This window comes from Podarcis tiliguerta (genome assembly GCF_965153285.1).
Source record: "Podarcis tiliguerta genome assembly, chromosome: 8".
NCBI lineage: Eukaryota > Metazoa > Chordata > Lepidosauria > Squamata > Lacertidae > Podarcis > Podarcis tiliguerta.
In genome coordinates, this window is record NC_139541.1 from 53,257,573 (window position 1) to 53,276,594 (window position 19,022).

Here is a 19,022-nt window from a genome sequence, read left to right on the forward strand (position 1 = left end):
TACCCAGAGGGTCCCTGCCTTGCGCCATGATTCACGACTCCCACCCCAGTGTGCTATAGTAATATTTATTTATGCCCCACTTTTCCCCCCAAGCAGGGACTCGAAGCAGCTTACAGGTAAAGCAAGAAGTGCTTAAAACGGGCGGAGGGGCGGGGACAAGCCCAATCACAACAAAAATAGCAGGGCACCACCACCAGTCAGTTCCCCAAAGCTTGTCTTCACCTGCGGGCGGAAGGACTGTAAGGAGGAAACCCGTCTAACTTCCCTAGGGAGGGACTCGCAGACGCTCCCTTTCTGCCTGGCTGGAACCCCCTAGGGCGGAGCCCGCTTCGCCTGCCTGCCTTCGCCCCGCCTGGCACCGATCGCGACTCCTCGGCTTCGAGGGCGAGCGAGCGCGGCTGCTTCCTCTCCGCCTTCGCGGCCCGCCCCTTCGTGCTGCTTCCGCGCCGCGCCCGACTCCAGGTGGGCGCTCCTCGGGGCCGCCGGTGGTGGTGGACTGCTGCCCTGCCCGCCTCCTCCGGAGACACCTTCCGTCCAGCCTCGGAGCGCCCTCTGGGGGATCCTGCCAGCCGCGCGCCCTTCCTTCGCGACGGCAGCGGCGGTGGGCAATCAGACAGCCACGCCCCGGGCTTCTGCGAGAGGCGGAGGTGACTGCTTCCGACGGGGTCCCCGCGCCCTGCCTCGGCTCGCAGTTCCCGCAGCCCGGCGGCGCGCAGCCCTTTGCGCTCTGGCCACTGTGCGCTCTGGCCGCGGCGCGCCCTGCGAGCCCAGTGCCGAGCTGTGATTTAGACGGAGCGGGCTTGGGGTTGGGCTGCGTAGAGCGAGGCTGCTGGCGGAGAGCCGGGGCTTCCCTGACGATACCCGCCTCTTCTTCTTCCCTGTTCGGCAGGAGCAGGCTGCGGCGGGCGCGATGGAGCTGGAGAGGTTGCACGCCGAGGAGGAGCGTGCAGCCCGGTCCCAGGAGGAAGAGGAGGGCGAGGAGGAAGGCCGGAACCGTGCGGCCTGCCTGAGCTGCGACAGCCTCCACAACACGGTGTCCAAGTGGATGCTCCCGGAGGATTCCCGGGCCACCTATCTGGAGAGAGCCAACTGCATCCCGCCACCCATCTTCATCCTGGGCATCAGCGTGGCTGAGGTACGGAGCTCTCCCAGGAAATGTTCAAAACTCTTCCTTGCTACCCGACCCCCGCCTAAGATCCCAACATATTTTTCACAATTTAGAATGACAGACAGAGTAATAGTCCAGGATGCCCTCTTCCCTGTGCGTGTGACAGTTTGAATCTGTGGTCTCATTTGCCTTCGTGAGTAAAGTGTTCCCACTCCCTGTTCAGTTACTTGGGGCTCCACCTAGCTGTCAGTTTACAAAAAAGTCCATGCCATGGTGCAGCCTTCATGGGATTATACGATTTCAGAATGCAAGGGTGGAATGGCTGAAATGAATTCTCTGCCTTGACAGGAACCTTGCACTGGGAAAGCTAGTGTGTCAAGGAAAAGCAGTCCATCCTCCTCAGTAAAAATGACTGCTACCTTTCTGTGTGCAGGGATTCTTACTTTCTTCCTATGTGCATATTTACATGCTCTTTTCTGAGCATATAAAGTTCATTTCAAGTTAAGTGTCAGTTAATTGACAATAGAAATACTATTGCCTCTAAACAGGGAGTAAACATTTTGCTTTGCTGATCTTAGTTTACATGACTTTGGATGAATTGTGTGACTGTATTTAAAGTAGAAATGGTCCAATGAGGGTCTGAAAAGACACATACCCATCCGAAAAGCTACTGCTGCTGAGGGATTGCAGGGTTCTTTCCAGTCTGCATCGGAAAGGAGCTCGGAAATCCTGACTGCCAGGGTTCCTCTGGTCCACAGAAAGTGTTGTGTGTATAGAAAAGTTATATTGTCTAAGGCTGCTTAGCAAGGCTCCTTTGAAACACATACTCAGAGATTTCATAGGAGAACACTGGCAGCAGTTGCCTTATACCAAGTAATGATAGTCCCATCTAGCTCAGTAGTGCCTGCACTGACTGGCAGCAGTGGATCTCCAGGGGTTCAGAGAGGGAGTTTTCCCCCAGCCCTCTCTGGGGATTGAACCAGGTTCTCTCTGCATATGCAGCTACTGCGCTGCTGCTGAGCCTGCCATAAAGGAAAACAAATATTGAGGCATGTGGTCCCGCAGTGCCACTAGTCTATGCAAATGGCTGGCTCCGTTAAGACAACGTAGAACATTTATTCCAAATAATAATGAAACTCGAAGGTGAAGAATACTTTTATTTTTATAAACATTGAATATTTGCAAAGGGAACAGTTGCATGAGTTAACACTTCATTATCCCTTTGGAGCTGAGCTGGATGATTGGACTTTGGTCCTTACAGGCTGCGGTGCTTCATGGGTTACATTTTTTTATTCTCTGTTTTCTTTCTTTTTGTTAGGTTTGCACTTTTCTTTTCTTTTTGTAACAAATCAATAAAAATAATTAAAGAGGCAAAATCAATAAAGGAAGACTCCTCTATCCCTTTGCCCTCGGTGCAGACTTCCTGTGCTCCTAAACTTTCGGATGCACCAGGTTCTGGCGACTCCGAGATATGGGCGAGAGATAGGTGGCAGCAATAGCTGCTCTGCCCTTTCGTTGTTTTCCTGAGCCAGTCTGAGTCTGACTGCAACTCTCTGTGTGTTTCTTTCTAGGTGGCCGTGTTCATTTATTACGCGGTTTCAAAGCCCCAGAGTCAGTGGCTCACCCTAGACTGGGAAAGCAACCAGAACAGTCCTTTCATTTACAGGCCTGACAAAAGGAAGGAAGCCTGGAGATTCTTGTCTTACATGCTGGTGCATGCTGGGTAAGCAACCCATTGCATTGATTAATGGGAAGAAGACTTGGCCTGTTTAAAATAAAATCCTGGCCTATGGGATCAATGCCTGGGTTAACTTTGGAAAGCGCAACAGAATCTAACAGGCTTTTAACCTCCTGGAGTTAAGAAATGATTCCCATCTCAAAGAGTTTGGTTTGGAATGTGCACCCCAGACCTAAAAAATAAATAAATTATCCAGTAGCGCCTTAGAGACCATCTAAGTTTGTTCTGGGTACAGTGGTACCTCGGGTTACAGACGGTTCAGGTTACAGATGCTTCAGCTTACAGACTCCACTAACCCAGAAATATTACCTCGGGCTAAGAACTTTGCTTCAGGATGAGAACAGAAATTGTGCTCCGGTGGCGCGGCGGCAGCGGGAGGCCCCATTAGCTAAAGTGGTGCTTCAGGTTAAGAACAGTTTCAGGTTAAGAACGGAGCTCCGGAACGAATTAAGTTTTTAACCCGAGGTACCACCGTATAAGTTTTTGTGTGCATGCACACTTCTGAAGAAGTGTATCTGAAGAAGTGTGCATGCACACAAAAGCTTATACAGTACCCAGAACAAATTTAGATGGTCTCTAAGGTGCTACTGGACTATTTATTTATTTATTTATTTAGACTGTCAGACCAACACGGCTACCTACCTGAATCATTCCATTCTGAATCATATAAGCTATATGAGTGTCTCCTCCTCAATGAAGCTGGGATGAGTTATGGATTATTCTTCGGTGGTCACCCCTTTCTCCTAAAACGGTGCTTCTCTGGCCAAGCCTCAAGACAGCAGTGCACCTTCTATGATGTGATTAAGATTTTCAGTTTCGTGAGGCTTGGCCTTTAGAGCAGCACCCATTCAATCACAGCCATGGCACAAGTGACTGAGTGGGTGACTTGTTGAGTGCCCCACAAAGAAGGGCAGCAGGGTCCCCAAAGTCTTTCCTTTGCTGGAGACCTTGTCTCAGTTTCCATCTGGATCTAAACTGCCTTATGGCCCAGGGCTAAGAGAGCAGTAAGCGGCCTGTGTGTGTCAGCACCTGTAGATATCATACTTAGCCTCCAGCACTTGAATGTAGGTTTTGGTTTTGTCTTAATCAGGATAAACATAAGTGCTGATTCGTCTTCTCCCTGTGCTCTTTTCCTCTGCAGCATTGAACATATCTTAGGAAACCTCTTCCTGCAGCTCCTCTTGGGGATCCCCCTAGAACTGGTTCACAAAGGTCACAGAGTTGGGTTGGTCTATATTGCAGGAGTGCTTGCAGGTGAGTGGGAAGAGATTGAAAAACTTGGATGGCACACGTATTTGTGGAGGGATAAAAAGAAAGTGCATAAAGGTTTTGAGAACCACATCTTCCGAGGCCCTTTAATTGAAGTTTGGGATAGGTATAAAAACCTATTAGAACCTAAAGTACCACACTGGTTATCACCTCTAGAAGTTATGAGTGTAAAGAAAACTAATATGAGAGGCGACTGGGCCACATATGGCCAACTGCTAGTTAAAGAGAGAGGAAAATGGAAAATGAAACCATACAAACAGGTTAAAAAACATGTATATGATTATTATCAAACAAATGAAATGTTTAGGAAAGATGTAAAAGAATGTGGATATGCAGACAGAGATTCAATATTTCAGTCAGAAATAGTAAATAAGGAAGTTAAAACCCTGTCGAAAATGTATAAGTTGCTATTAGAGTGGAATTTGAAAGATGAGGAAGTCAAGTCGGTAATGATACATTGGGCCAGAGACTTTGGTTATAACATTCAGTTTGAAGACTTGGAAAAACTATGGAAGGAAAACTTAAAATTTACAGCATGTATGACATTGAAAGAAAATGTGATGAAAATGTTTTATAGGTGGTATATTACACCGGTAAAATTAGCAAAAATGTATAAGACGTGTAATAAGTGTTGGAAATGTAAAGAAAAAGAAGGTTCGTTTTACCACATGTGGTGGGAATGCAAGAAAGTGAAAGGCTTCTGGGAAATGATATATAATGAGTTGAAAAAGATTTTAAAATACACTTTTATAAAGAAGCCAGAGGCCTTTCTGTTAGGTATTCTAGGAAAGGAGATTAAGAGAAAGGATAGTAAGTTTTTCCAATATGCAGTGACAGCTGCAAGGGTGTTGCTGGCTCAGAAATAGAAACAACAGGAAATACCGACAATAGAAGACTGGAGATTGAAGTTGTTAGACTATGCCGAACTGGATAAGATGACTGGGAAGATTAGATATTTAAGAGACCAAAAGTTTACAGAAGACTGGGGAAAATTTGTTGAATATCTGGAGAGTATAAGTGAGGGTCAAATAACGCTAGAGGGTTTTAAAAGAGCACTGTGAAAACGTGAGAGGTATTGTTAAAAGGAAATAGATGAAAAAGATTTATATAATGACAATATAAATAAAGGAAATGCGTAAATTAATAATAACTACGAAAGATTTGCGGAAAAGCTGAAGGAAGTTCAAAAAAAGAAAGATTTGGAAAATATGATTGTGAAAATAATGAATGTTTTATTTTGTTTTTTTGTTGTAAATTAATAAAAATTATTTAGTGAAAGAGATTGAAAAACAGGCAGCACAGTCATGTCTCTTTCTATGCGAAGCTGCCAGACTTGAGTGCTGACACTTGTGAGCATTAGACAACAGGCATGAGGATGGGCAATGAGTCAAGGGGTGGTGTTTTGCAAGGTCACTGACTTTCAGGGGCATGTCCAGGTTTCTTGATGCTGAAGCATGGACTGTTAGGCCAAGTGCTTGAAGGTAGCATTGCCATTATTACCGTATTGGCCTGAATATAAGCCTCACTTTTTTTCCAAACTCCGACAGTGGAAAGTTAAAGTGCAGCTTAAATTTGCGACCTTACAAAAATTGGCTTTTACAATAATGCTGCTGAAACAGATATATGGAACAAAAAAATGTTTTCTTGCCAATTTGTGAGCTTGAGACTGTTTATTTGCCATTTACAGGTGTGAGTGCCTGCGGAATTGTAGCAATTGAATAGCAATTTGTGATTTTAGCGATTGCACGGTAACTTTTGCGGGCTTGCAAGATCAAAGGCTTAAATTGGCTGGAGTTAGAATTCTACCAACCGCAGCAATTTTCAATCTCTGGCCTTATTTTAAGGGAGCAGCTTATATTCGGGTATTGTCTTTTTTTCTCTCCCCCCCCCCTAAATTTTAAAGGTGTGGTTTATATTTGGGCCAATACAGTAATTAACCTGCCACAATCCTCTTCTCCCCACCACTGCTGCAGGTTCCTTGGCAAGCTCAGTCTGTGATCCTCTCCAGGGCCTGGTAGGAGCATCAGGAGGAGTCTATGCTCTCATAGGAGGATACTTCATGAATATTCTAGTGGTAAGGAGGTTGCTCAGGATTCAAGTGAAGTTGTTTGCAATTGGGGTTGGTATCAGTAAAGATATAACTACTCAAAGGTAGACCATACCTATATCGTTGTGGGTGCGAAGCCTAATCCTAACTCTCTTTGCTCTATGGGGAAACAATTCTTTTAGGCACTTAGTTCCACAAACCAAAGCCCTGTGAGGAACAGTTGAAAGAGCTGGACATGTTTAGCCTGGAAAAGAGAAGATTAAGGAGAGCAGCTCTCAAAAAATTTGAAGGTCCACCAAGCAGAAGGTGGATCATACTCTCATTCTCTTTTCTCCATGAGGACGACACCACAACTTTGGGGGATAAAGATGGCAGGGGAGCAATCAGGAGAAATGCCTGAATGGCAACAGGTTGTCAACTGATGTAGAGGCTGTCCCAGGAGGTGATGGGCCATTTGTAGTTGCAGACCCTGCCCTGAGCAGAGGACTGGACGAAATCACCTTCAAAGTCCCTTCCAATAATATGATTGTATGAAAATGCAAGATACCTCCATAACCCATCTCTCAGACTCACCCAAATGTTTCAAAGATATAGGAGTCCCATACCTTCTCTCCCCTTTATAAAATATGTGTTTTGGTGGTGGTGGTGGTGGTGAGGTAACATCTGAATCATAGAAACATAGAGTTGGAAGAGACTCAAGGGTCATCTAGTCCAACTCCCTGCAATGCAGGAATCTCAGCTAAAGCTGTCATGACAGATGGTAATCCAACAGCACCCTTAAGAGGTATGGGGTTGTTCAAAGGTTTATTAATGTTTTTGTTCTTTACAGAACTTCCGAGAAATGATTCCGCTGTTTGGAGTTGTCAGATTACTCTTCATACTCAGCATAGGTATTTTTTAATGTGTCCCATTCTGATCTAATCTCTCTGTAAATCTGTAAGCCCATTTACTAAGCCAGCCTCTTTTTTCAGCCCCGTGCTCACTAGGGCATATCTACAGTTCTTCTTTTATGTGGCAGTTTATTTACATAGCTCCTTATTTGTTTAATATCATGCCTTTTATCCCGAAAAAGCAGAGTGTCTAACAGAAAACAATTTAATACAGTCATAAAATAATAGTAATAATTCTACGTTATAATCCACCAGACTTTGTTCTGCTTCCAAACTGTGGATTATAACGTAGAATTATTACTATAATTGTCCCTTTTAACTTCTTTATAAAATAAGTATTAGATTTACTTTCAATGTCTGCTTCCATAGGTGATACTGTGATGCCAAAGGTTTAGAGCTTTTTACGCCCACAAATTTGTTTTTTTAAAAAAATACTCATTTACTTACCATTCTTAGGGGGCCCCTGCTGTGATTCTGTGAGGCCAAAAGGTTGTTGTGACCTTCCCAGACTCCCAAAATATCTCTTTTTATAAAAAAAAAAAATTAAATGGTGATGCACACTTCTACATTTTGGCCCTTAAGGACTTGACCCAGTGGATCAATGTGGCCCTTGAGCTCCACTCTCAGTGGTTCCCAGGCAGGGAGGCTGCTCCGAAGTGTTTTGAGGCCTTGCCCAGTTTCCTTCTGACCACTTGTCTTGTTTTCCTAGTTGGAACTGATGTGGGATTTGCTTTGTACAGAAGATTTATTCCCGATAATTCTGCGCCTCAGGTAAGTGCGTTTCCTGCAGCGGAGTTTCATCGGGCTCTCTCAGCTTTCTGCTTTGGGAAACTAACTTGGCATTCTCTTCTTTCCCTTCACCAGATGCTCCTCCTTCCTTCAAGGGCTGAATCCTTCCGCTCTTCATGCTGTTGGCCTTTGGGACTGTATGATTTACCTGCGGCCTACTTGCTCTCTCTCTTTCCTCTCTGGCACCTTACGCAGGGTTAGAATGAAGAAAGGCCTGTTCTGCGGGTCCTGCTCAGTGGCTGCCTTGGAGCTTCAAATAACACCGGAAGGAAGCTGAGGGGCACTTTGCATGCTGCAGGTTGCAGGGGAAAGTGGGTGGGCGAGGAAGCCTGAAGAGAAGTGGCTGCATGCGGAAAGAGAGTCCAGGAACGGTTCCCACATGAAGATAGGGCTGAACGCTCTGGGGAATGCTCTCACCTGTGTGCTCTGTAGGAAAGGACTATTGGTCTTGAGTCAGCCTGGCAATGCGTTGGAAGGAAATCAGCATGTTCTCTTGGTCCATGCAGAGCAGAAAGGGGGTTTCCAACTATGGGGGAAGGTTCTGTAGCTGGAGTCAGACAAGCTGCCTAGGAAGGGAGACCTGGCTTCCAGCAGCAACCAAGACAACGAAAAGCAGTTTCTACTAGGGAGTGGGTGTGGGGCATGTGTGGCTCACTCTGAGGTGGGTGCCTCCCTCTAGCATTTGTTGTGGGGTCCTCCTGCCCCACCCTTGCAGTCTCCAGCCAGTTCCCCGTTTTTGTGGGTTCCCTGGAATTCAATATCCCCCTGCTGCATCAGTGCAAGCATTTCTCCTTGCCAGGTGGAATGGTCCACCCATTGGGGGTTCTCCCAATCCTCCGGAATGGATTTGGGGAAGGGGGAAGAGAAGGCGGGAGCCCTATTACACTGGATAATGTGCTGGGTTAACCCCTTGTTTTTCCTGGCTGCTGCACATTGGCAGAGTTGTTAGAGCTCTTGGAAGCTCTTCTTGCAAAGTCCTTGACTTGGGGCCATTGTTCCTGCTTGCAGCCCCCCTTCCACAGTACAGACTGCGCTGAAGTCCTTTTGGACACTTGCTGGCAATTCTGCTCTGACTTTCCCTTGCGCTATACTCACAGCCTCTGTGTCATGACCGCTGCTTGATCCTCCATCCTAAAGTGGAACACCTGCTAAGTGTCTCTCTGTGTTTGTTTTTCCTCTTAAGGTTTCCTTTGTGGCCCACATTGCCGGAGGTCTTGCTGGGATGTCAATAGGCTATGTCATATTCAGCTGTTTTGATAAGAATTTCATTAAAGATCCTCGATTCTGGGTCTCCATAGTTGCTTACTTGGCGTTTGTAGTGTTTGCTGTATTGTTCAATGTGTTTTTTTCACCAGCAAACCAATAGAACACCTGACAATGATGATGCAAAGCTTTAAAGGACAATATGAAGTGATTTTCTTTTCTATGGGTGATATTTCATTGCAACAGTGGTTTTTGTTGTTTGTTTGTTTTTAATCACTATCTTGCCAAAGTCAAATGTTGCACTTCAGTGCTCTGAAAATATTTTTTTTTTGTATTTTAATATTAAACTGCAAGCATTTTCATTACTTCTTATGTTTGGAATTCTTTTGCTGTGCCATAGCATATGCACAATATGATGGTATTTCATTCATATATGAGCTTGTTGATCTCTACACACAAATGCTCCTGCATGTGATCATGTCTTTCCTCCTTGAGATCAAAGAGATCAGTTTTGCCTGATTCTGTCCAGATAGTCTGCCATGTTCCGACTACAGTTACAAGAGAAATAAAAATTTTGAGGGAAGGCAGTGGGGTGGGGATGAAGCAGATTTTTTTTAGACCCATTTCAGTTTGGCTTTAAGCCTGCAACAGCTCCTGTTGCTCTCATTGGTTATTGAGAAAGGGGTAGGCGAGTTTTTCCCTGTGGATTCTTCCCAGCCTTTCAGTGGTTTTCTATACCATTGACCGCAGTATCCTCCTAAAACAACTCTGTTGGGTTGTGGGTGGGGTTGCACTGTTATTAAGGTTCCCACTAGAGAACAGCACTAGAGAACAACAAAATTCCCCTTCTTCACAACTGTTAATGTTACAGAATCTCTGATGTTGAATGAGGAAAGTCCCAGCCTTCAAATTATTCTAATAACTTGCCAAAACTTCCCAGCAACAGGAGAGGTGTCCTGTTCTTCGTTCTGGTTCAGTTGTTGTCCCTAAGTAGCAGGAGATTACAGATGACAAGTAGCTGGGGTGTTGAGTTAACTGAACCAATGTCAAGATTAATCCACTGGCTTTTACATTGTGTGTTCGTTGCAATGTTTAGACAGCCAGTTTAATATAAAAACACTGCAAGTTAAGCCAACTTTAGGTAAGAAAAGCTTTTTTGCCATTGGATCTTGCAACTAATGAATAAGCTAGGCTCTTTTAACCAGGCTTTCTTTGTGAATTGCAGGCACAAAATGGTAAACTTTGGAACATCTTGCTAACTCCTTGTGCATAAGCTGGTGCATATTTGGGAAGAAAACTGGGTGTGTTACAAAATGCACTCTGGAAGATTGGTTGTTTGCAGGAATAGCCTCAGCGGTTGTGGCACTTCCTTTTCATGTGGGGAATGGATATGATAATTACAAGTTGTCTGTCGGGGGTCCTGGCCAGAGCAAGGATAAATGACTCATGTCCTTTTATAGAGTCAGGAGGGAAAGGGAAGCAGGCTCTAAGCAAACAGGGTTCCTGCAGGGCTATTCAGAAGGCACTTGAGGACTTTGGGAGTAACCCCTTTATCCCAGCCAACCATTTTTATGCAGCAACTACCCTGAGGTTCTTTTTAAAATGCATTCAGCTCTGTCTCCTGAGGTGTTCTTGGCCAATAAGGTTAACCTCAGGTGGAGGTATTGGGGATTAAACTTGGGCCCTCTGGATATCCCTGAGCTATGACTGTCCCTCACTGTACCTCAAAAAGTGATTCCTGACTCTCTGCAAACACAGATACTAAAGCAGGGAACATTTGTTTCCTGGAATGACAAGGAGAGGCCAGATCCAGTAGAATTATTCAGCAAACATAATAGAGGTAGGTATTTCAAGGAATAGGGTGGGGGAAGAGAGTCATTCAACGGACCAACTTCAGTACTGAAGTTGCATTTAAAAAACGGGAGAAATCAGTTGCTGAAAGGCCTGTGGTGAAGGAGAGGCTGGCACAGAGGATTTGACTGCGCTGGGGCCTCGTTTCATTTAACTATGAAATCGGACGTGACCGATTGATTGCTACTCAGTGCCAGAACATGATATTGATCCGCTGCTGGGAGCTCTCTCCATCTGGTTGTTTGCTTGTCCTCTGCAATATGTTCCTTAAATTGTGCAAATTAATAAGGCGGGAGGAATTACAGGTGCTCATGGCTTGCTAGTAATTGGAAACCAGCTAATTATTTTTGTATGCCATTATTGTGTGCCTGTCTTAATTCCGATCAGCCAGGACTGTTCCATACCAGTGAAAAGAAACAAGCTAACAAACTGATTTAAATATTGGCAATGTGTTTAGTTATTGTTCTCTTCCATAAAGCAACAGCCGTCTTGCTTGCACTTTGGGCCCTGCCCATTTAGAAGCTTCGTAGATGCATATTGCTTGCCTCCTGTTTCAAAGAAAAGAATGCACAGGCTCCAAGGAGAGGACTCCAGAGGGTGAAAGAAAAGACACTGCCTTAGTTATCTGCCATGTGAAGAAACAAGCAATAAATGGTGGGATAAGTCTGCTAAGCTAGCCTAGCCCTGTACAGTATAGGAGCCTACCCTCTGAGGAGGCTGCCAGGGTGTCAACTGGGTTTTCTGTGGCCAGGACATCTCATGGGATTAGGCCCTTAAGTCTATTGGCATGCTCTAAACCAGGCACCCCCAAACTCGGCCTCCAGCTGTTTTGTGGCTACAACTCCCATCATCCCTAGCTAACAGGACCAGTGGTCAGGGATGATGGGAATTGTAGTCCCAAAACAGCTGGAGGGCCGATGCCTGCTCTAAACAAAGTAAACTATTGGCAAGAACCCATTTCACTGAAGGCAAACCTTGCATAAGAACCAGGCAGGCTAGCCCACCTGAGACCCAACATAAAAACCCCCACTCCTTTGGTCCCAGAGTTTTCTGCTGTGAATTGAACATCAATTTCACAACATCAATTGGTACTTCAATTAATTACCCTATTAATCAATAATCACTCCCAATTAAAACAAATAGGGTTTGTTGTTCCTTTCAGGTGATGGGCCTTTCTCTTGTGGAAGGTGAGCGGGGTACCTGATAGAGGCAGCCAAGGACAAATCAGCCAGCAGCTGATCTGCCTTTGCAGGCTACTCCTTGCTGTGCCTGCTGTGATGAAGCAAACACAAACTGTTCCCAGAGGCTGCTGGCAGGGCATGGGTGTGTGTGTGTGTTTGAGACTGCATTTTATTCCCAGGGAACTTTGTGGGGACCTCCCTGGAAAGAAACAGAGACAGCATAATTTCCCTTCCTTTCCAGGGGCTCAGGGTAACACAGCTGCAGGCTTACAGCAGTATGTAGTGCCTTTTGGACCTGGAACAAAGTTTTCTCCACTCCTCTGTGCTCAGATCTTCTGAGAACTGGAAGGATTTGAAGCATGTGGAGTTTTTTAGACACTTTAAAGCAGTATAGAAACACTATTACTCTACATTGTCCCTTGAAGTCTAGGCTACCTCAATGGCTAGGAGTGCTGGTTCCCATCTACAGCTGGTTCACCAGCTATGGCTCCTTTTGGACAGAGATGACTTCGCCACAATACTCCATGCTCTGGTTACCTCCAGATTGGATTACTGCAATGTATGGCTGCCCTTGAAGACAACTAGGAAACTTCAACTGGGCTCAATTGAAGGTGTTCACACTACTTACTTAATTCATAAAATTTATATACTGTTTGATTGCAAAAACAACAACAACAAAAAACCAAACCTGAAAGTTTACAACAAAACTATGAAATTATCAGTAAAAGCAGTTAAACACCAACTATTTAAAGATTCAAAAAACCTTGATGAGTCCAAGACGCACCCCCACCTTGTTATTTGGTGGGCTGACTGGTCTCCTTGGCCCACATTTGGTCCTGTCAGAATATCTTCCTCTCTATATACCATTCCAGCCATCATTATTCAACAGCTTTTGCTGCAGGGCACAGGGAAACTTTTTCCCTACAGCAAAGGCAACATGAACTCTGCAGAGCCTCATGCGAACATCTCTTTCCCCTGCCCACTTTCCACCCTGTGACAAAATGCAGGCTCCACCCCACGGTTTCAGTGCCTGCCAGCTGTTTCCCGCCTCTTGTTTTGTTCACCATCTCATGTGATGAAGAGTTCCGGACAGCTCAATAGGATCACGCACAATTTTGTGACATGCTGGTTGGCCTAATATATGGCCTTAATGTGGATTATGGGTTTCTTGCTACCTGTTTCTGGATATGGAATAAAAAGAAGAGCCATGGCTCACACCAACCTTGGTACCAATAAGGTGGTAAGAGATGCAGCCTGCCAGCCTGTTATCCAGAACTGGGAGTGGAGGCCAGTTATTTGAACATAGCCTGGATGATTATTTCCTTTTGCCTATGGCAATTGTGATGGACCAGAAAACCCAAGAAGAAAAATAAACTGCACAAAGGCACAAGGGTTGATCTCTTCAATTCCGGGGGTTTTGCTTTTACAGCTTACATTTTGCTTCTAATGAAATTTTGAAAAGCAACTGCGGCTGCAAAGGGCTGATTGATTTATGTCCTCACATTCCATTTTTTCCCATGAAGAAAAAAAACCCCGTACCATTTTGTAATGCCTATGGAATATACAGAAGATGAACTAGTTGCAAGAATCCACTGGGCTTTCAGAATTTGTTTTCAGCTGAAAAGGTATGTGCACTATTAAAATAGTGAAACAAAATACAAGAAGCCACCAGTTTCTTTCAGGGAGCAAAGCTTGCAAAATCTGAAAATCTGAATTGTGGTCAAGATGCAAATTAATGTATAGTGCGTTATATGCAACTACCTCTTGCAAATGACTGAAGATATTGGTAGAGACTCGTGTAGTTTTTGTACAAGTAGAGATATCTTTCAATCTTTGTTAGAAAGTTGGAGGCTCAATATGGGGGGAAATATTAAAGTATTCCACTTTTCAAAATGGAATTTTAAGGCTTCACAGTTCTCCCAATGGAGGGATGTAGAAAGCATCCTGAAAGATCAGTTTTGGGACCAGAGTTTTTTAACTTGTTCCTAAATCACCTGGTGTTAGAGATAAACAGTGAGGTAGCAAAGTTTGTTGATGATACCCAATTATTCAGAGTGGTTAGAAACAGTAATGGATGTAAAGAAGCTCCAAAAGAATTTTTCCAAACTGGGTGAATGGGCAGTAAAATGGCAAATGAAATTCAATGTAAACAAATGTAAAGTGATACACACCAGGGCAAAAAATTCCTAACTGCACATATGCCTGTGGGGCCCTGAACTGGTAGGGACTAACCAGGAACAAAGCCCTGGAGTCGTAGTCAATTACAAAGATGTTGACTCAGTGTGCAGCAGCAGCGAAAAATATAAATTTCATGTTTGGAATCATTAGGAAAGAATTGAAAATTAATTATCCATATCATGTTGTAATGCAAATCTGTGGTGCAAACACACTTGAAATACTGTGTACAGTTCTGGTTGCTCATCTCAAAAAGGATTTTATAGAGTTGGAAAGAGGCAACCAAAATTATCAAGGGGATCATTGCAACATTTGGGCCTTTTTCATTTTAAAGAAAGGCAAGTAAGAAGAGACACGATAGTGGCGTATAAAAATATGCATGGTATAAGAAAATCAATGGGTATATGTTTTTATCCTTTTTACAGACCCTAACTATTTATTTAGAGCTGACTGGAGTATCAAGCATTCAGAGTAGACGGAAGAGGTTCATCTGGAGTTGGTTGATAAGGGACATCTTTGCCTTTGTCATTTTCAACATGTGCCCACCAAACATGACCATTTTCCATTTGTTTTTCTGCTCTGGCTTCTAGGGTCAGAATGGCAGCATAGCCATGGGAGACTGGAATTTCCTGGGTGGGATTTTGGAGGAAGTCCACATCCACTCTACCACGATTGGCAAGATCTGGCTGACCATCCTCTTCATCTTCCGGATGCTGGTCCTTGGCGTGGCGGCCGAAGACGTGTGGGACGACGAGCAAGCAGACTTCATTTGCAACACGGAGCAGCCCGGCTGCAGGAACGTCTGCTATGACCAGGCCTTTCCCATCTCCCTCATCAGGTACTGGGTCCTGCAGGTGATCTTTGTCTCTTCGCCCTCCTTGGTCTACATGGGCCACGCCTTGTACAGGCTGAGGACCCTGGAGAAGGAGCGGCAGAAGAAGAAGGCCCAGGTGAGGGCTGAGCTGGAGGCGACAGCCCCAGAGAAGGGGGAGGATCGGCGGAGACTGGAGAAGGAGCTGCGGCAGCTGGAGCAGAAGCGCCTGAGCAAAGCGCCCTTGAGGGGCTCGCTGATGTGCACCTACCTGGCCCACATCCTGATGCGCTCTGCCCTGGAGGTGGCCTTCATGATGGGCCAGTACCTGCTCTACGGCTTCCAGCTGGAGCCGCTCTACCAGTGCCGCCGGCCGCCGTGCCCCAACGTGGTCGACTGCTTCGTCTCCCGGCCCACCGAGAAGACCGTCTTCCTGCTCTTCATGCAAGCCATCGCCGTCGTGTCGCTCGCCCTCAACGGCCTGGAAGTCGCCCACCTGGCCTGCAAGCGCTGCCGGGCCGGCTCCTGCGGCGCTTCGCCCTCGGCCCTCGGGGGCAGCCCGCGCTCCGCCCTGCTGGGCCAGCAGCCAAACCCCCCGCCTTGGGGACCCCGCCCGGACGACCGCCTCGCCCAGGGCCCACCACCCGCCGCCGCCGAAGCCCACCAGCCGCCCGACCCTCGCAGCCCGACGCGGAGCAGCAGCAGCAGCAGCAGCACCAAGGAGAGCGGCCCCGGCGCCGCCGCAGCCCAGGCGACGGCCGGCTCCTCTTCCTCGTCCCGCTCGCCGCCGCCCGCCAACGGTGCCCGGCGCGGCTCCTGCAGCGGCGGCGACTCGGGCAGCGTCGTCTCCTCGGCCACGGCGGCGCCGAGCACGGCGGGCTCCCCGCCCTCCAGCACCGGCAGCGAGCGGGGACAGCAGAGCCCCCAGGAAGGGAGCTTCCAGCCCGGCCACGGCCGGACTTGCGCCTCCGCCGCCGAGGGGAGCCAGGCGGGAGGCTCGGCTCCCTGCAAGGGCGGCGGCGGCAGGGCGAGGAGGAGCGGCAGGAGCGGCGGCCCAGGACTCCCCCTGCCCCGGAAGGAGCCCTCGGCCGGCGGCGGCAGCCACAGGCGGGCGCCCACGGACCTCCGCGTCTGAGCGCTGCTCCCGGAGGGCGGGGCCGCCTTGGGGCCTTCGTCTTCCCCCTCCAGGGAGGGGCGGGCTCTGCGGGGAGGGGCAGCACAGCCAAAGAGCTAGGAAAAAAATAGAGTGCCCTCTTGCTCTTTCTTCTCCCCTGTTGCCTCTGCGGCGAGAGGGGATCTCCTCGGCCGCGTTCGACCTTCGCCTCCACACACCCTTTTTCTCCCGTGGCGGGCGCCGCCTCCAGGACAACGTGCGAGAAGGGTGCAGCGGAGCCACAGTGAACGTGGAGCGTGTACGTCTACCCGTCTAAGTTTATAATGGCGTCGGCAAGAGGAGCGCCGGTCTCCATGGCGACGCGCGGACGCCGCGTCGCTTACAAAGGGTGCGGAGCGCAGGCGCAGTCTGACTTCCGGCTCAGGCGGCGGACCCCATGGCGAATTACAAGGTGGGGAGCCCGCGGAGGGGGAAGGAGGGAGGGAGAGATGGAAGGAGGGGCGGGCAAGGGAGCGCGGGAGCCCCCTCGAGCCCCTGACTCCCTCATTCTCCCCCTTACAGCCCGCCGACTCCAAGAGGGAGCAGTTCCGCCGCTACCTGGAGAAGTCCGGCGTCATGGACAGCCTCACCAAAGGTAAGCCGGGCAGGAGGAAGACGAAGAGGAGGAGGAGGGCAGGGACGGAGCTCAGTAGGCAGAGCGCCTGCCTGGCATGCAGAAGGTCCCAGCTCCAGTCTTGCCTGAAACGCTGGAGAGCTGCCACTGCCAGTCTGTGCTGACTATGCTGTGCTAGACGGACGAGTGGTCTAGCTCAGTATAAGGCAGCTGTTGCCTATGTTCCCAGGGTGGAGAGAGAGCCACTCAGCCTCCTCTCTCCTTTCCTCCCTCTCTCTCTTTTCTCCTCCCGCAGTCCTGGTGGCCTTATACGAAGAACCGGAGAAACCCAGCTGTGCCTTGGAGTATCCTTCACTTGCCTGGCCTACTTGATGGGGATGAGAATAATGGGGGGGGGGGGAGGGGAGCCCTGCCGAGCTAGGGAAATGGATTCCCACAGTAGCTGAGTACAGCCCTGAGCTAGCCCTAAGTCCCTGGTTCTCCTATAGGATAAAGTGCTGTGGCCCCAATTACGAGGCTCACTAAAGGGCTCCTTTCAGCTCAGCATGACTCTCTATTTTCAGGAGTAAACCTGACTTTGGTGGGCTGTAATCCTAAAAACAAAAGTAGATGTGCCGACAGATGGCAGCACCTGAGTTAACTGGCATAGTTTAGAATTTGGTGAGTAGCACAGCCTGCAGCTCATCAGTTGCACAGTGAAGTATCATCCAAGCAAGCAAATAACTTAACTTTTGGTTAAAAGCTTTATGAAACATCATTTAGGAGCTACTGCTCCAGAAAATCCTGAAGTGGAAGCCCTTCGCTTGGAAGTGGCAGAGATGAAAGAGAAGTATGAAGCCATGTTGGAAGAAAATAAGAAACTAAAAGCAAAGGTAAAGCGTTCAGTGTTTATGGAGTGCAAACCTCATCCAGGCAGTTTCCTGCTGCTGATCCAGGGCCACCTCACCCATGAGGCAAGGTGAAGTGACCACCTCAGGCAGCAGGACCCACAGGGGCAGATCTAGCCTCCAGGGAAGGCATTGTTTGTTGCTGCCGCCACCACCATCACTGTGAGAGCATTAACAGCTGCTCCATGCTCCTTGGAGGCTGGATCTACTTTCTTCTTGGCAGCCCTCCCCAGTGCCAACTCTGCAGCAGCTTCTTGCTGCTGGTCTCCTTCCACCCTTGTTCCCAATGTACATCTTTATTGTCCCCTTATTCACAATGTAATCTTTATTGTCATCTTGTTGAAATTCTAGCAACTGATACAAAAGTCAATCAGATCTATACTTTTAAAATCACAATTTCTTTATAAAGGTAGCTTAGTAACTTGTTTGGCAAGCAAGCCAAAGGACTATTATGCACTGCTAATGTATTCACACTAACAAGAGTGTCAACCCATAGCATACTTTTTTGACACAACAAAAATGATCTGAGACTTAATCAGGGTTTTTCTCTTTGCAGCTCGCTCAGTATGAACCACCTCAAGAAGAGAAGCGTGGGGAATAAGATCCTTTTGTATTACTTGAATAAAAGACCCTGAAGCACACAAATCTAGTGTTCCTGACTCTTGCAGTAATAAGTCTCCTTCATATGCTTTTGTCAACATGGTGACTATTATCTTTCAATACCGTGTCTTGAAAAAATATAGAACATTAAATAGAAAAGCACTGTTTAAAAGCAGATCCATTGTACAGCAGGGCAATCTTTCTATTTTTTTTGTTGGAGGGTTGAAAGCTTTTATGAAAGACAAATAAGAGTACAGACATTGGTGTGGCGAGTCATAGAACTGTCAGGTTGGAAGAGACCCCAAGGGTCATCTAGTCCAACCCCCTGCAATGCAGGAATCTCACCAAACAACCATGACAAATAGTCATCCAACCTCTGTTTAAAAACTTCCAATGACTTGGACTTGAATGCCACTTAATATTCCTAGGGTGAAGCTAACTTCCCTTAGAACAGGAGCAGCAACCCAAGATCCTTCTGCAAATCTCAATTAAGACTGCTTAGAACTGTAATCTTAATTCTTTTTGGCCAGTGAAAGAATCAACATGTAGTAATTGTAGCAAGGAGACCATGAGATTAAGGTCGCAAGTGGGATGCTGGAAGTTTCAGCTATTCCTCCATAGAAAATTCCCGGTCATGCTGTTTTAGTGAGTCCGTGGAAAGGGGGAAGGAGTGGGAGGGCTTGGGGGTGTCAGTTTATTGGCTTCTACGGCCGTAGAGCACTTTCTCAGGAGAACGTTCGAATGGG

At 47.2% G+C, this 19,022-nt stretch overlaps 3 protein-coding genes and 1 long non-coding RNA gene across 6 annotated transcripts in view; all 4 read left to right on the top strand.

The window, feature by feature from the left end:
• Positions 1-19,022, top strand: part of LOC310683263 — a 418,618-nt gene that overhangs the window by 151,391 nt on the left and 248,205 nt on the right. The window lies entirely within an intron of this gene.
• RHBDL2 (rhomboid like 2) lies at positions 334-9,409 on the top strand. Of its 3 annotated transcripts, none has more exons than XM_083452968.1 (8): positions 334-462; positions 890-1,135; positions 2,680-2,831; positions 3,988-4,100; positions 6,089-6,189; positions 6,992-7,052; positions 7,762-7,823; positions 9,025-9,409. In XM_083452968.1, exons 2-8 carry the CDS (start codon positions 911-913, stop codon positions 9,205-9,207), a joined length of 897 nt encoding a protein of 298 aa, XP_083309094.1. In that variant the 5' UTR covers positions 334-462; positions 890-910; the 3' UTR covers positions 9,208-9,409. The 3 variants fall into 3 exon arrangements, with proteins under 3 accessions (XP_083309094.1, XP_083309095.1, XP_083309093.1); XM_083452969.1 differs by lacking the exon at positions 334-462 and adding an exon at positions 471-647 and having other exon boundaries at positions 7,917-9,409; XM_083452967.1 differs by lacking the exon at positions 334-462 and adding an exon at positions 500-647.
• Positions 12,691-16,197, top strand: GJA9 (gap junction protein alpha 9; the record flags this gene model as incomplete). Its single annotated transcript, XM_083453419.1, has 2 exons — positions 12,691-14,094; positions 14,251-16,197. The coding sequence occupies exon 2, from the start codon at positions 14,863-14,865 to the stop codon at positions 16,195-16,197; it is 1,335 nt and encodes a 444-aa protein (XP_083309545.1). The 5' UTR covers positions 12,691-14,094; positions 14,251-14,862.
• MYCBP (MYC binding protein) lies at positions 16,471-18,321 on the top strand. The gene is made up of 5 exons (XM_083453009.1): positions 16,471-16,627; positions 16,738-16,810; positions 17,085-17,133; positions 17,532-17,661; positions 18,233-18,321. Exons 1-5 carry the CDS (start codon positions 16,613-16,615, stop codon positions 18,275-18,277), a joined length of 312 nt encoding a protein of 103 aa, XP_083309135.1. The 5' UTR covers positions 16,471-16,612; the 3' UTR covers positions 18,278-18,321.